This window comes from Pteropus vampyrus, unplaced genomic scaffold, assembly GCF_000151845.1.
Source record: "Pteropus vampyrus isolate Shadow unplaced genomic scaffold, Pvam_2.0 Scaffold54, whole genome shotgun sequence".
Lineage (NCBI taxonomy): Eukaryota > Metazoa > Chordata > Mammalia > Chiroptera > Pteropodidae > Pteropus > Pteropus vampyrus.
This window is the reverse complement of record NW_011888835.1, coordinates 2792202-2805158: the sequence shown is the minus strand read 5'-3', so window position 1 is coordinate 2805158 and position 12957 is coordinate 2792202. Positions and strand designations below refer to the sequence as shown.

At 31.1% G+C, this 12957-nt stretch overlaps 1 protein-coding gene across 1 annotated transcript in view; it reads left to right on the top strand.

Moving 5' to 3' along the window:
• The window catches only part of CSMD3 (CUB and Sushi multiple domains 3), a 1080109-nt gene that overhangs the window by 351018 nt on the left and 716134 nt on the right, over positions 1-12957 (top strand). Inside the window, 1 exon segment of the mRNA XM_011360386.2 lies at positions 4736-4848. Within this exon segment, the coding sequence (XP_011358688.1) occupies positions 4736-4848 (113 nt within the window).

Sequence of the window (12957 nt, the reverse complement as noted above, 5' to 3'; positions counted from 1 at the left end):
CTATAAAATGCATTCCTTTCTAGACATGAAGGAATGAATAAAATTAGTGGTTTCTGAAAGGGTTCTATAAAATAATTCCACTGCAGGTTATTTGATTTTATGGCAAAGCATGGAAAAGCGAGGATGGTAGTTGAAGTAAATTTAAGAAATTCTGTAAGAGGATATGGTTACAAAAGAAAAATTCAAAAATATTTTGACTATTGTACCTTTCCCCATCCCCAAGTCATTTCTGGTAGCTAATATTCAGTAGAACACACTTTAAGAAATTTTGTAATAGAGTATTACTTCATCTAATTATAGCATCTATTTATTATCTATAATTTGAAATGTGCTTGTAAGTTCAGAGATAAATCCAATGTGGATCCAGCTTCCAACTTCTTATAATTTATAAAATATGTGTAACATAATAAGAATAAAGCAATGACGATGCCATAATATAGTTTTAACAAATGAGTTTGGTATTCAGGGAATAGAGGGATAACCTTTAGTTAAGGGAATTTAAGCCTTAAGAAGATTGAATTTTGAGTGGGCCTTGAATAAAGAAAATGAAGAAGAACTAAGGCATTTGATAATTATATGAAATTGAATTATTGAAAATTTACCTTAAAGTATGGATACATACATAGCTACCAAAAGATAGGGCAAGTGCCCAAACAGCTTATAGTTATTTTTTTGTGATAAACAGTATCAGTGTATACTTATTTTTTGTCAATTTATTGTGCTTAGCCCAGGGATTTAATAACTTACCTTCAAAGAATATATAAAATAATAGTGAAGACTGAAAATTTACTACTTAAAAAATAATAAATAGTGTGATAAGAATATGGAAATGTGCTCTGTGAGGACAGAGAAGGGGATTAGACATTTATCTTAAACTTGAAACTTTATGGCTGGCTCACTGAAAATAAGAATAAAGTAAATAAAGGTAAAAAAAAGGGGGGGGTATTTATTCAGCCCTAAAGAAAAGTACATAAAAAGACCTTGAGTTAAGATGAACAAATGAATTTTCAGAAACTAATTGCAGCTCAGTATAGGACAGTTTTTCTAACAAAATTGTGGAGAACTGAGGAGATGTGAGGAATGAGTTTTATCTAATTGCCACAGGAGAAAAGGAGGTCAAGAGTGTTAAAGAGGGGAAGAGACAGCGAGAGAATGAAGGAACAATAGAGCAAAGCAAGAGAGAGAGCAAAGTAAATTTAGGGAGAGTGAGAGAATTGTGGAGGGAGAGTGAGAGTTCCGGTTGTACGTGTGATGATTTGAATAATTTTCTGTTTAAGGTTTGACTGAGCCTATGAGCTGTAAAGATGGGGAAGGACAGAACATTAGATTTGAATGCTTTTAAAAATCTGGAAAGATTAAAAAATAGATGTTAGAGACATCAAAGACACCTGTTGTTACAAGTACAATTTTGAGAAAGTCGAGAATCAGAGATCAACAGATGACAGCATTGAAGATCTGGCAAGAGAATTATAAGCCGAAGACTAGGCTCAGAATAGTTTTAGGGACTTTTAAAAAGTGATAAAGACCTTTGGTTTGCTTAGGTTTCTTCCACTTCACTGATTTAAAAATAAAAATTGTAAGTGTCAAAATCATATTCTCTAAGGGACTGTCTACAGTAGAAAATGTTGCATCTAATTTTAAATATCAATGTATGATTTATTTCTACAGAAAATTATATAAATAAAAATCTATGAGAAGATGAATTATGGCAAGTTGCACTATGTTATTGTCAGTATTTCTACATTAAATATTCAGTTAAATTTTATGTCATTATTAATTTACTGTTCATTTAAAGTTATTCATTGCTCAAAAGACATGTCTTGAATTCTACCTGGATGCAAATAATTATAGTAGGTTACATATTTATAACATTTGTTATTTTCATAATTTTCTTTGATTTAATTCTTCTAAAATTCAGTTTAATAATCTAAGACATGCAGTCATGAATATGGCTATTTTGAGTGTAAAGTGGAAAAGGTAGAACAATTGGAAACTCTTTTTTAGATATTGTTTATCATATTACTCTTATTTTTTTGTATATCATTTGCTCCATCTGAATGTATTAATTTATTCATGTTATTGTCTTTATTTTCACTTTATAAAATCATGAATTGGTCTATCTTGTTACAACTGTACTTCCAACTCTTAGCATCAGTATTTGTCATATAGTAAGTGCATAGTAAATAATTATTGAATATACTTCATTTCTTCATTATCAAGAGATGAGTCTCACTGACTTTATACTGGAATGAACCTTTATGAGCTTACTTTCAAATGACTATAGTTATTTCATATAGAGTACCAATCAGTTATATTTAAGAAATATCTCTTTTATTATTTAAGTAATTGATTTTCTAAATTAATTATTTAATGGAATCATTCTAGGTGGCATATGTTCTGAGTCTTTCATTTCTAGCATCAGATCACATGTGAAATATATTGCAAAAATATGTAGATTCACTTACTAGACTTCTCCATAAACAAAGTCATATTTTGCAAGTCGTGTTTAAATAATGAGTGGTACTGGTTGACCACATTTGGAAATTCTATGTAACACCCTTAATAACCAATGAAGATACTTTTCTTTCTTTGTGGCAGGGGGTGCTATGGCCCATTTGCTTTCTAGTTCAGTGTCTTGGCTATTCTACAGTCCGCTTCATGAGCTGAAGAACTGAGGCTGTCAGGGATATCCCCTTAGTTCCACCCCTGCTAAACTGCCATTATTTTCCCACCTCATGGATGTTATGCCTCTAGCTATTGCAGTCCTAATATCTTCAGTTCCACCTTTGTCAATTCCTGAAGGTGAATTCAGGCTCCACACTCTAGTTCCTTAGTAGCTATTACTCTCCTTTACTGAACTCTACTGCTGAAATTATCTTTGATGTACCTGAGAATGATGGGAATTTATCCTTTTTATTGTCTGCTTCATCTTCTTTCCTATCTCAATTTTCTTGATATCCTTGTTGAGTTGCTTTTCATTTATTGGATCTCATAAGGACCTCTCTCCAAACGTTGTACTTTATTATATTACAACCATTACAACATTATAATCTCCTTAAATTTAGAAATTTGTACAGACTGTCAAAATATAATTTAAAATTTTTCTAGTGGATATTTATGCTCACCAAATCAGGGAATCGAAGATTACCAAAATGTAAATCAAATTCTGGCGGGAAACACGCTATACTATTGAAAATATAATCATACCAAGTCCAAATATTTTTTCATCCAATTTGCTGTTTGAATCAAACCAATCAACAGCAAACAAAAATAAATGTAACTTGGATATTTTCTGAAAGTAACAAAGCAAAATTTTAAAACTCAAGTCTTAAAATTATACAGGTGAATTACATATATTTACTAAATTCAGATATGAAAAATCAGCCAGCCAGACAAATAAACAGGGTCACCCCTATGAAAAGAGAAAAAAGAGTGTTGATAGGGAAAAGTTAAAGAGAATACATTCCAAAGCAGGGAGAGAAATGAGAAATGTGTGGGATAAAACCCAACTTGTCATGTCCGAATCCAGGAAAATTGGATTACACAGTAACATTGCCAAGCCCATTTTATATACCCACGGGCACAGTGATATAACAAAGGTAAATTTTTATGTATTCCATGGCAGGTGGTCATTCACCGAAAGTGATGGTTAGCTCCCAAACATCCTAGTAAATGTTGGTTTTGGGGGATAAAAGAAGAGGGTATTAGATAAAGAGTCCTTACATCACCATCTCTTTACCTCACCACTGATTACGTGTACGATGACAGATATTCCAATGTTCTCCTACTGGTCCCCTAGAATAATTGACTGCCAGGCATACAGATAAGAGTTATAATCATCTCACTCCAACACACACACAAACAAATAAATCAGCTGTCTATTTTGCATTATGATGAAGAAAACTGTTAAGCTTTGATGATTGATATATACACATCACATACTGGTTATTATAAAACCTTAGTCTAAAATTCTTCTTAACTGTGTAATACTCTTTCTTTTGAGAATGTTTTACATTAGCTTTATAACATATACCTAGACATATCTGGGGCATAGTTTCAGAATTTTGCCTTAAGTGCCTTGGTTTATGGAGATTATGAAATGGTTACTTTGTGACTAGATATGTTGGGACTAAATATATATTCCAAAATACAATCTGTTTTCTGTTTAACTGACTGTCAGTTAAAGCATACTTCCAGTGTGTTAAAGAAGTATGTATTATAAAGAAAGTTAATCATGAGAATGTATCACATTGGGAAATTACATTAAAATAGTATTGTCCTATAAAATGAAATTGCAAAATTTGCCATTAAATGTGAAATATTGAAAATATATTGGATGGAAAAAGTATATCTATTACTTTGAAGTCTTTCTGCTTTATAATTATACTGTATTAATACATACGTGGGTAACACAGTGACCAGCACCATCAGTGCAGCTTCTATTATGTTTATTACTATCAATGTAATAAATTTGGGTGACTCAAAAGTCATGCTGTTTACAGTTGATTTTATTAATATATACAACCTAATTGGAGCAGGATGTGTTTGAAATCACACTATTCTATAATTGACTTTTCTATGCATAAATAACTACCTTATTTGTGCTTAAAATTTAATAATGCAAACTCATGAATATTGTATACAGGTAGAAAAATGTTGGAGGTCCCGATTCAGTGAAAACGTTTACTGCTGAAAAGCTTTTTAAATTTTTTTGTTGTTGTCTTTCATAATTCAGGTTATCTGGAATGAATATACCACCACCAATTATCAGCAACAAAAACTGGCTCAGACTGCATTTTGTTACAGACAGCAATCACCGATATCGTGGATTTAGTGCTCCGTATCAAGGTATATTTAATAAATACTTCTGCCTCTTGTAAAATGTGTAAAATGATTTTGGTACACACAACTGCATTTTGTGATGGAAGTAAAATATCTTTAGCATTAACAAATGATTACTTGAGTAAGCAAAAATAGTCATTCTCTTGCTTGGGCAATAATGTGATCTTAACTAAATTACAGTATAAAAGTTAGTTGATTTTTATAGCACAATATTCATAATAAAGAATATTATGACCTCTAAAAGGTAATATGTAACAGATGTTATATAGTTTGTAAAGTGCTTCAGTAGTTGGACATGCTAACTAAAGCCATATCATAAAACACTGCAGAAAACCTGCAGTTGTAAATAGTCTCTTTATCAATTGAAATTCATTTTAATATAGTACATTTGCTATTGCTAGTTTAATTAACCTTGTTAGGATGATATTGTCTAGCATATTTATTAACAGACATAATTTTGAATAAGTGGGATATAATATTTGAAGTAAAATGAAAAAAACTCTTTGTTTAGAACAAGATTATGATGAAGATGGAGTGAGTACTAATGAAACTATAACTTCTACAATGTTCAGTAATATACTGTGGGTTTAGTGTACTTTATCCTCTGACTACTTATGTAAATAATTCGTTTCATTCTCAGTAGTGTATCAGCTACTGTTCAGGGAATAGTGAGCATTGCCACAGTTACATTTTTCCATTGATCTTTTTTTTTTTTTTCCCTCCTTTCCTTTTTAATAGTTTTCAGTCCTAAGTGCTTTGAAATTTTAGTATGGTGACTTTAGTCAGCTTATATTTAATACCTAAAATGGTAGACCACATATTGTTTTCTGAAACACAGATTTCAACAATTAGTTTATATTTTGCAGACCAGCAACCTCTCTATAAGTGTCCTGTCATAAGATTTCTCACAATAATAGTATTTGGTATTTTGACATTTAGAATAGTGTATTTGGTATCACTGTAATAAGATAAACTGATGTAATAAATTAAAAGCAAAGATTTTAGACAAAATCTACTGTAGAAAAAGCTATAGTTTCTAATATAGTTAATTTGAATGGAAGTACAAATGTAAATATGTTCTTAAAGCTATGCATATTATCAACATTTGTCAGAGTATATTACTCAAAAATACTATATTTTAAAAGTAAAATTAAATTTCATAGAAAAACTTATTTTTATATATCATTAAAAATAGCTGTCCAGTGCATAGTAACTTGAATCTTAGCAATTTCAGCCAGTGTCACTTTCAAATTTGTAATAATATTTTATTGAGTGTCTAGTTTCAATTTCTAAAATTTTTGTGCCCTTAAGAAATCAGAGGACTTTTTTTACTGAAAAGAATTGTTGTAGAGCCTCTTTGTCTCTGGATTGAGCTTTTCCCTTGAGTTTTCCAACTGCATGATTTTATGGCTCTGACACCCCTTTGTCATAAGTAAAGGCAGAAGAATGACATGGCAGAAATTCAAAAGTCTTATCTTTGAATCCTGATCTTTTCTACTGGATTCATGGAATCTAAGTCAGATGGCTTCTACTCTTTATGTGAATATAAATAAAAATAAAATAGCACTTATTTTATATTTAAATAACAACCTGGAGGAAAAAAAAATAGATCTTTTTTCTCAAAAATAGAGTGATACTTTGTTTCTTTTATGCAATACAGTTTCATGAAACGGGTATCTTTAGATGAGGTTATTTTGCATTATAAGATAATAATGCAAAGCCGCCAGTAGATTTGTGTATTTTTGATTTTCAGTATTCTACTTGGTGATCTTAAATTGACTTTTATAGCGCTTTCAAGATTCAATTTGATTTTCCAGCCTTGACTGTCTGGTTTCAGCACAAATATAGCATATCAGTGAATTCACTGTAGTAAAATAGCAAGGAAGTATTTTATGGAGTATGAATTATTTCTATTTTCAGCAGGAAAAGAGCTCAAAAGAAGATAATCTTTGGTGTGATCGATACCTACACAATATAGGGAAAATAAAATGGCCTAAGAAAATGGAAGCTTTGATTTTATAATAAAATCAAGGCATTGTAGCCTTTAAAAAATTTCCTGATTCAGGTTTAATTTTTCTCATTGTATTATCTTCAAATAATATTTTACCCAGAAAACAAAAATTCATTTGGAGAAGTAATTTTCAACTGTAATCAAATAAATTTAGATTGAAAAACTTAATAAGCTAATTTAAATAGCTGTAAAATTCATAATTCTGATATATTTGAAATACATTCCCAAGCATGAAGTGGTAATAATGCTTTCTAGATTGTTCCTTGTTACCATTTAATTTCAGTGGCATCTAAATTAAAAGCAATTCAAGATAGAAAATTTGTATAGAAAAGTCACAACCAAGTCTCCATGTAACCTGGTTTCTTAATAACTCATATTCTTCTTAAGTAATTATCACTGATTTATCAATTATCTTGAAAACATTTAATGTTCTAATAGAGCTTAGGTTTCCAAAGACCGATTATTTTTCTCTTTAACCTGCGATTGTATAAAATACCATGAAAATTAACTGTAAACTACTAAGAGTTCCTGAATGACATGAGCTGTTTTTATAGTTTGTCTTATAATTGATGGAATAGACACATAGAGACGTCAACATGCTTTCTCTAACATAACCTCCTTCAAATTATGTTACAGGCTAGCTTCATTATTCCTTCAAATATTATAATTTAAATAGGGGTAAGTGGAATTTAAGGAGAACCTGCTAACAATGTAGTTCTGTTCTAATGCAAAAGTAGTAAGTATTTATTTAAATAAAATGCCTTTGATATGGAAAATGCTTTCCCTCCCCCAGGTCCCACATTGAGTCTACTCCTATCTAAAATAAGCAAAAACATCTCTTTTTTCCCCCTGAGTTTTATTTAAACCAGAAACCTCTTCTTTCAAAACTATTATTTCTTCTATGCTTCAAAAATGTTTCCTCTTTAATTTTCAGCTGTCCCCAATGAAAATCATTTCAGCATCATTTTACTGTATTAGTCTTTGTTTTTCAGTATTGTTCCTACATTCAAGGTCCATTTAAACTTTTCTAATGAGAACTTGAATTGCGCTGTTTCATACTTAAGTAGAATAACTGTTCTTTGACTGGCATGTTCAGAAGTTGTCTTATTTGTGAAAATTTTCATATTATTGTCACTTGATCCTTATTATAAACTTTAAATCTATTTCTTTTCTATTTCTATAAATATTTGATCATGTGTTCTTAATTTCTAAATTGGAAGATTTTTCAGATGATAATTATCTCATACAGAAATTTTTACTTTTAGAAGATTGAAAGTATTATTTTTTATCCATAAGGCTCAACTATTCACATTTGAAATAGTATTACAACATTTTTCATTTTAAGTTATTCATTTTATGCTTTTTTTAATGTGCTGTCAAAGATGCTGTAGCTGTAGGTAATTACAGAATTATCTTTGGCATGTAAGTTTGGGAATTGCGGCATTTATTCTCTTCCAAATATCTAAATATATGACTATCTCTATATTATAAATTAAGTTTTCTAAATCCTTATAGATTTTCGTTGCATTTTGATTTTTTCCTTTTCTTCCATGATTTTGTTTATGCCATTCTTCTTGTGCAGGTTAATATTTTAAAGATATTTTTTCTCTCTATAATAAACATAACATCAAGAGTAACACAGTCTGTTTTCAATTTTTGAAGAAAAATATTTTTAGATAGGTTCTCAAAGAGGTTATCATCATTTTGGGATCAGCTGTGCATCCTTTTGGTAAGAAAATATGTTCAATAGAACTTTCAAATTATGTTGAATAAATATACACTGTTATTAACCTCAGTTACACAGAGATCTTTCGCATTTTAGATGCACATAATTTACGTGAAAATAGGTTTGTAGTTGTTATTCCATTTTTTACATTTGGTAATGTTTTGACAAATATATGTGCACAATGACTGAACAAAGATAAATAAGATTATCAGGGATGCAGTATAATATATTAGGAATGAAGAGGATTTGAGGTCAGAAGATGAGGGTTGAATTGTGAAGTTACTAATTGCTGTTTGAGTTGTCTGAGGCTTAGTTTCTCCATCTGTTAAAAGATTTACAATAGCCGAACACTTTATTGTTGTTTAAATCAAAAGATATTAAGAGTTTCTTATAGTAAAAGTCAGACATGTGGTGAATAAAGATGCTTCAGTAGAAAAAGATAAACATATGGAATGGGTGAGAAACAGTTTCTAGCTGAGGCACAAATCATTTAAAACTAGTGATTAAACATAAAATTTGAATCCAGGAACCACAATTAAAAAGAGAAAACACTAGGTTTTATATTTCTCACTGTCACAAATAAGTATGCCCATGTTTCTCTAAGGAAAAAGCACTTTTCTGTAGAATCCAATTTTAAAATAGTGTTTATTTTTGTAAGTAAAACTGAGAAGCAGTTTCCTCTGTATAACAACTTTTTATATCATAAATATAACTTATATTTAAAAATAGAGCACAGAATCAAACTGTTTAATTAGATACATATATATGTGTATATATATACATGTATATATGTATTTACACACATATATATATACATATATATGTATCTAATTAGTTAGATACACACACATATTTTAATTTTGTTTAGACATCTGTTTTTATTGTTGAATCTTTATATATACATTGTTAATGAAAGGCCAGGAATCATATCCCATAATTCTAATCATGAAGCTGCTCCTCTAATTTGAATAACTGTCAATATGAGTCAGGTTTATGATTTCAAGGTTGGTAGTGGGAGTGTGACATGATAAGTAAAGATCGAAACTTTTGGTTCGGAAAATGTAGGTGTAGTTGACTACCATGGGAATATTGGACTTGGGAAAATAGGCTACTTTTCTGGTAAAGACTGTGGAATTTGGTAGCAGCGGACTTTGTTAGCACAATTCAAGAATATGTATTTTTTCATATTATAGTAGGTATTAGTTAATTTTTAGAGAGTCCATGCTATGGGACAATTCATAAATTGTTTGAATCCTTATCTAAAAATAATCATATGTAGACTAACTGCATTATTTTAAGCTTATGAAGTAAGCTAGCTATTTTCATTTACTGAGTTTTTAGAGAATAGAAAGTTGAATTTCATTGATATACAGTGTTTGAGAATAATTCCTATTCTTGTACTTTGTTTTTATTTATTTTTGTTTTTATTTATATCATTTTTTTCAAGTCTCTTTCAATGCAAAATAATTAGTTTTGCCCAGAATTAAAAAAAAAAAAATTTGTAGTGCAAAAGGAAACTTATTTTACTTCTTTATGAACCTGTTTGGTGGAATTCATCATCTTAATGAATACAGTGTCATCACAACCAGCAGAGACAATAATGATAAGATATTTAATAGTCAAAATAGTCAAAGTAAGCATTAGTTTGTCTAAAACAGCCATTAAAACTCCCTGGTAGGATTTTTTTTTGTGATTAAATGTGTATGTCATAGTCATGCCAATATAAAATATAAGGCTTTTTACCATATTAGTAGACAATAATGATAGAATTAAATTCTTCCATCTCTAACTATAATTATTTTTTATTCCAGTCTTTAACATTTATTTTCCAGTTTTATATGTCTCTCAGTCCAAAATTCCATTTATAAATTGTGGGTGTGTTTGATAGTAAACTAGATAATTATCATTTAATTTCAAATTTCCCTGAAGTAAAATTCCACTGTCAAACACAGACTGGTAAACTGAGCTGCGTTGTATATCAGAAACAATGCTCGTGATTCATTTGCTTAACTCTAGTCAAACATAAATTCTTGTAAATTACTTTATTTTGGTAAACATTTTAATATTTATGAATTAAAAATTAAGTCATGTGACTTAATTTAGAGTTGGAATACAGTTTTAATAAACATAAAATGAGATTTTAGAAATAAACTCATATTAGAAATAGTTATTTCCTTTTATCTCACTTCTTTTATAATCCTTTTTATTTTGGTTATGAGTTAATGATATGTATTAACTCATAGATAATGGACATCATTCATAAGAAAAAGGTACCCTTGGCAATATTAAATTCATATTCTGATAAAGAAGATGGCTTAAAATCAGATGATAATGGGTTTTAGAGCAAAGTACAGCAGGAAAGTGTAAAGTAAAAGAATGTATATACTTAAAAAATAGTCACAGAAATTAGCATATTACAGATTAGATGGAGATTCTGTTATAAAATTTTTATTATTTTCTAAAGAACTGAATTAATCTTCATAACACTGATACCGACTCTGACTTATAGTCGAAAAGGAAAATATCACAGATTTACAGGCCCACCCAAGCTGCTTCCTTTGGCTTTTCCATACGAATGGCCTGACATGGCTCATGCTGCAGACTTTCCTTAAATCTAAAAGATTCACAAACCTCAGACAAGCAGCATCTGGCCTTGTTGTCCCCTGTACCTCTTGCTAAGCAACCCTAAGCCCGGCACTAGTGGCAGCCAGCCTCAGTTTGCATCTTAGACCCTCACAAGTATTTCCAAGCCCAATGTGAAGGGCAGTCATCTGAGGATTGGTTTGTGGTTCAGGCCAAGTGGCCCTGGGCGGGGGACAGGCAGAGGCTGAACATGGCCTGCACCAAAGCCTTTCCCAAGAGGCCCTGCACAATAGTTAAGCCACTGTAGTTACGACCAGTCCTCACAGCCAATCAGCCTAAGAGTCAGTCCCTCTTAGTGACATGCCAAGAGCAATCAAAGCTTAACCACAACAGGAGGTCACATACAACCCACACAAGGAACACATCTGAAGCTCCTGGCTTAGGTGATCAGAGAGACTGCACCACCAGGTACCATGGTATAGCTACTATATAAGATCACTCTACCAAGACTGGAAGACATAGCAGCTCTACCTAACACGTAGAAACAAACACAGGGAGGCAGCCAAAATGAGACAAAGGAACGTGTCCTAAATGAAAGAATAGGACAAAACTTCAGAAAAAGAGCTAAACAAAATGGACAGAAGCAATCTGCCAGATGCAGAGTTCAAAACACTGGTTGTAAGGATGCTCAATAATCTCAGTGAGAACTTCAACAAAGAGACAAGAAACATAAAAATGGAGATAGAAAACATAAAAAGGGACCAATTAAAAGTGAAGAATACAATAACTGAAGACTACATTAGAAGGAATCAACAGATTAGCTGAGGTAGCAGAAAATACCCAGTCAGAACAGCAAAAAGAAAAGAGAATCTAAAAAAAAAAAAAAATGAGGATAGTTTAAGGGGCCTCTGGGATAACATTTGGTGTACCAACATTCACATCATAGGGATACCCGAAGGAAAAGAGAGAGAACAAAGAACTGAAAACCTATTTGAAGAAATAAAGGTAGAAAACTTCCCTAACCTGGGCAAACAATTGACATACAATTTCAGGAAACACAGAGACCCAAACAAGATGAACCCAAAAAGACCTGTACCAAGGCACATCTTAATTAAAATGCCAAAGGTTAAAGACAAAGAGAGAATCTTAAGAGAAGCAAGAAAAGAAAACCAATGAGTTACCTACAAGGAAGCTTCCATAAGACTGTCAGCTGATTTCTCAGCAGAAACTTTGCAGGCCAGAAGAGATTGACATGAAATATTCAAAGTGATGAAAAGCAAGGACCTACAACCAAGATTACCCAGCAAAATTATCATTTAAAATGGAAGGGCAGGTAAAGGGCTTCCCAGACAAGAAGAAGCTAAAGGAGTTCATCACCCCTAAACCAGTATTACAAGAAATGTTAAAGGGATTTCTTTAAGAAGAAGAAAAAAAGAAAAAGCAATATGAGTAATAGAATGACAATAACTACATATGTATCAACAGTTGCTTTAAATGTAAATTAAATGCTTCAGTCAAGACATAGGCTGGCTGAATGGATAAGAAAACAAGACTCATATATGCTGCCTATGAGAGATTCATTTCAGATTAAAAGACACACACAGACTGTGACAGTAAAGTGATGGAAAAAGATATTTCATGAAAATGGAGACAAACAAAAAAGCTTAGGTAACAGTACATATGCCAGACAAAGTAGGCTTTAAAACAAAGGCTATAACAAGAGACAAAGAAGGATCCAGTAATTCCACTTCTGGGTATTTATACTAAAAAACCCAAAACACTAATTTGAAAAGAC